Source organism: Gossypium hirsutum, chromosome A04, assembly GCF_007990345.1.
Source record: "Gossypium hirsutum isolate 1008001.06 chromosome A04, Gossypium_hirsutum_v2.1, whole genome shotgun sequence".
Classification (NCBI taxonomy): Eukaryota; Viridiplantae; Streptophyta; class Magnoliopsida; order Malvales; family Malvaceae; genus Gossypium; species Gossypium hirsutum.
The window spans coordinates 10,019,627-10,023,653 of NC_053427.1; the positions used below are offsets into that span (position 1 = coordinate 10,019,627).

Genomic DNA, 4,027 nt, shown 5'->3' on the forward strand with positions numbered 1-4,027 from the left:
ATTTCATTTCAAATAACATTTAAAAAGAAAAATTTGTTACTTCATATTTAGAAAATATTTGTGAGGCTAAGTTGTTAAACTATCTTTCAAGACAATTTTTAAATTTGTTAAAACTGCTTCAGGCCACAAAGTATGGATAGTTTTTATTGAGCATCGATAGAATCAATAATTTATCAATACATTTTTCAATATCAATATCAAAATGACATTCTGTTTTTCAAACTATTTATCAAGTATTAATTCAGTATCAACACCGTTTGCCTGATATCGATAAATTTATTCAAGTCTCAATAATGATATACTTTTATCTATACATTTTTTTAGTATTGATATGAAATTGACATTTTGACTTTCAAAGGATTCATCAAGTATTGATACAGTATGGATACATTTTATTTGGTATCGATATTGATGGTCCAGCAATCACTAAATTAAGCATTAAATATAGATGAGAGTATAATATTAATTTTATATCTTAAAAAATAATGATATATCATTATCTTATCAATGTCTAAAAATTAAGATTTTTGGTATATTTTAATATAAAAATGAGCTTGTTCAGAAGTAACAATTTGTTGTTATATGATATTTCAAGACAGTGACTTTATTATTAAGGACAAATAAAACCCTTAATACCATTATAACAATGATTATTCTTAGATGTTGAGAGATGACAATAGGCTGCTTCATACTATTACCCAACAAGAGTCTCAAGTGGTTTTCTAGAAATAATAATTAAAACAATTCTATTTTATTTGTAATCGAGATTCTATCACTTTGGAATGAATATATATTTCCTGTAATAATTAAAATAATCCAATTTTATTTTACTGTGAAGAAACATGAAATGTCTAATTTTTTTTTTATTGAAAATCATGCATGAAACTTTGGTTATAACTAGAATACATGGAAAATATTGTGGAAAATATGCTAGAAACAAACCCTACAGCATCCATTGCTAATTCTTTCTCCTTCCATTTCGATGGATCTTCCTTCTCATTCTCTTTTCTGGGTTTCGCTTGATCATTTTCAATAGCCAATAAGGTCTCCCAGTTGTGAAAACTATGTATCCCATACTCAATCCTAACACTAGTCCACTTCCATAACCCATTGCTGCTATTTTCCAAATAAGTGCTATTTCAGATTCATTAGCAATTGTTGATGGAGGTGTTTCTGGTTCCTGATCGTTGCCACATTTCTTTGACAATGGAAATCCACATAGTTCGGAGTTGCCATCGAAGGAATCGTTTGAGAAAGTACCGAATTGATTAGCTAACGGTATCAGTCCCTCAAGATTGTTATGAGAAAGATTCAATGCTCCAAGAAATGTTAAGTCAGTTAATTGCACTGGGATTCTTCCTTGAAGCTTGTTTGACGAAAGATCCAATGATTCAAGTGCTGTCATTTTTCCAAGTGATGGTGGGATATTACCTGCTAAGCTATTGTGCGAGAAGTTGAGCACTATGAGTGAGTTAAGTTCTCCAACTTCTTTAGCAATCGACCCCTTGAAATGGTTGCTTGAAAAATCAATAACTGTGAAAGAAGTTAAAATTCTCTCAAGTTTGAAATCCAACCCTTTCATTGTTATAATTACAGAGTCTTGATAATAATCTCCTCCCATGTAATTTGGACCACCTTTATCTACCTGAATATCTTTCATTGATTTTAAATTGTCAAATAGATCAGGTGGGATGTGACCGGTGAACTCATTTCGAGAGAGATCAATCATTCGAAGGCTGCCGAAGGAAAATGTTCCATTGAAATTTTGTATGTCACCATGGAATCTATCAGATCGAAGGACAAGAACTTGCAGATGTGGAAGCGTACCTAACCAATAAGGAAATGTATCATTTATGTTGTTGCTGCCCAAATCTAAAACTTCCAAACTATCGCAGTTCGTTAATGACCGTGGAATTGATCCTTCAATTTGGTTACCATTTAGATTAACTGTTATCAAAGCATCCATTGAGAGCTGGTCGCTAGATGTCCTAAAACAATCTGGAATAGTTCCGCCCAACTTGTTCTTAGAGAAGTCAAGTACAAAAAGAAAACTCAAATTGCAAATCTTGGAAGGGATTTCTCCAACCAACTCAGTGTTTGAGATTAAGAAATACGCCAATGCCTGTGGTGGAGTTGGAAGTGGTCCTTGAAGTGAATTGGAGTGAAGGTCCAGAACATACAGTCTCTTCCCTGGAATTTCCTCTACTGTAGTGATGAAGTTCATAGAAAGGTTCAAAGTGGCCAAGCCCTCCCATCCTTCGGCTTCCCATTTTGTAATAGAACCATGAATTTGGTTATTAGAAAGATCTAAAACTTGCAAGGACTTGGATGCATTTAAGAAGCTTGGGAAACGTTGTATGTTGCAAGAAGAGAAATGGAACTCAATTATCATGGGTAGGGTAGAATTGGCATCATTACTACACCTAGTTAATGATAGTAAGTGGTTAAATGAAAGATTAAGCGACCTTAGATTCTTAAGCTTCACAAGCATGCATGACTTGATATTGCCACTCAAGTTATTAGATGAAAGGTCAAGAATAGTAAGGTTCATGAGGTCAAAGAAAGAACTTGGAATTGTTCCCTGTATTTCATTCCTTGATAAATCGACAAGTTGGACTAGGTTGGCCTCTTGTATTGTGTCAATGGGACCATTAAGTTTGTTAAAGCCGAGATTTAGATACTCCAAAGATGGTAGACTAAACAACCTACCTGGTACTCTACCACTAAGCAAGTTTGCATATAAGTGGAGTTCTCGTAGATACGAAAGTCCACTTATGTTGTTGGGCAGGGTACCCCGAAGGAAATTGGAAGAGAAGTCCATGAAAGTAAGGCTGGTGAGGTTAAATGCTGATGATGGGAAGAGACCGCTGAAATTGTTGGAGGAAAAATCCATGAAACTTAGATCGTTTAAATTCCCAAAAACATCAGGAATTTGCCCTTGGAACATGTTGCCTGAGATATCCAAGAAGGTGATTTTTGTGAGGTTTCCGAGGGCTGAAGGGATTGACCCCATAAAAACACAACTATCAAGGTTAAGTGTTTTCAAGTGTTTAAGATTACCAATTGAGCCGGGTAACCCTTTTGAAAACCTTGTCCCTGAAACATCCAAAAAACTAAGGGGACTGCTCCAATTTGTTTCTGGTAGATAACCAATGAGATTTGGATTATTTCTTAAAATGATGTTTTGAAGGAATGGAAGATGGAAAAGTTGGGTGGGGAAATTTCCTTGCAAATCACAGTAAGAAAGACTTAGATGCTTCAATGAGACAGTGAAGTTAAGGAAAGAATAAGGTACAACCAGAGACAAACCCATACGGTCAAGGACGATATTTTCTAATTTTGTAAGGTTGTGGACAAGCATGTTAAAATCATGGTCCCTAAACAAAAGATAATTCTGACCGAGATCAAGCGAAACTAGTTCTGACAAAAGAGAGATTTCATGTGGGACAAAACCAGTGAGTGCAGTGTCAGAGAGATTGAGATAAGTTAGACTCCTCAACTTACCAAACTCAGATGGGATTTCAGAGTTGCCGAAATAATTACCGGCAAGGTTGAGCCATCGAAGGTTTTGAAGTGAGAAGAGGGAACTGTTTGATTGGAGAGAACCACTTAGTCCACTACAACTGAGATCAAGGCCGATCACATTGCCTTTCCTGTTATCACACACCACACCCTCCCATTTGCAACAGTCAGTATCTTCATCCCAAGAATCCATCTTATGAGCAGAAAAAATGTGAACTTCTTGTGAACAATTACTAATGGAAAGGGAAAGGTTGCTCTTGAATTGAAGCAATGCAGAACTGTGTTCGGGACGACATAAATGTGCTGGAGGAAGAGACAAAGAAAGGGATAGAAATGAAGAGCTGAAGAAGCCCAAAAGGAAGCATAGGATTAAATATAACATCTTTCTCTTATGAGCTCAATAGAAAAAGATGAACAAAGAATTTGGTTGTGGAGTTGCTTATATAAGTTTCCAATGGAAACAATTCCACTACCAATTTATGCCATTCGTCAATTCATTGAGTAC

The 4,027-nt window shown here is 35.4% G+C and overlaps 1 protein-coding gene across 1 annotated transcript; it reads right to left on the reverse strand.

The window, feature by feature from the left end:
* Nucleotides 1-958: 958 nt before the first annotated feature.
* LOC107948002 (receptor-like protein 6) lies at nucleotides 959-3,715 on the reverse strand. Its single transcript, XM_016882489.1, has one exon. It carries the CDS (start codon nucleotides 3,713-3,715, stop codon nucleotides 959-961), a length of 2,757 nt encoding a protein of 918 aa, XP_016737978.1.
* Nucleotides 3,716-4,027: the final 312 nt, after the last annotated feature.

What these genes read in the sequence shown, in the direction of transcription:
- LOC107948002 (XM_016882489.1), bottom strand. Translation starts at nt 3,715, where the DNA reads ATGGATTCTTGGGATGAAGATACTGACTGTTGCAAATGGGAGGGTGTG.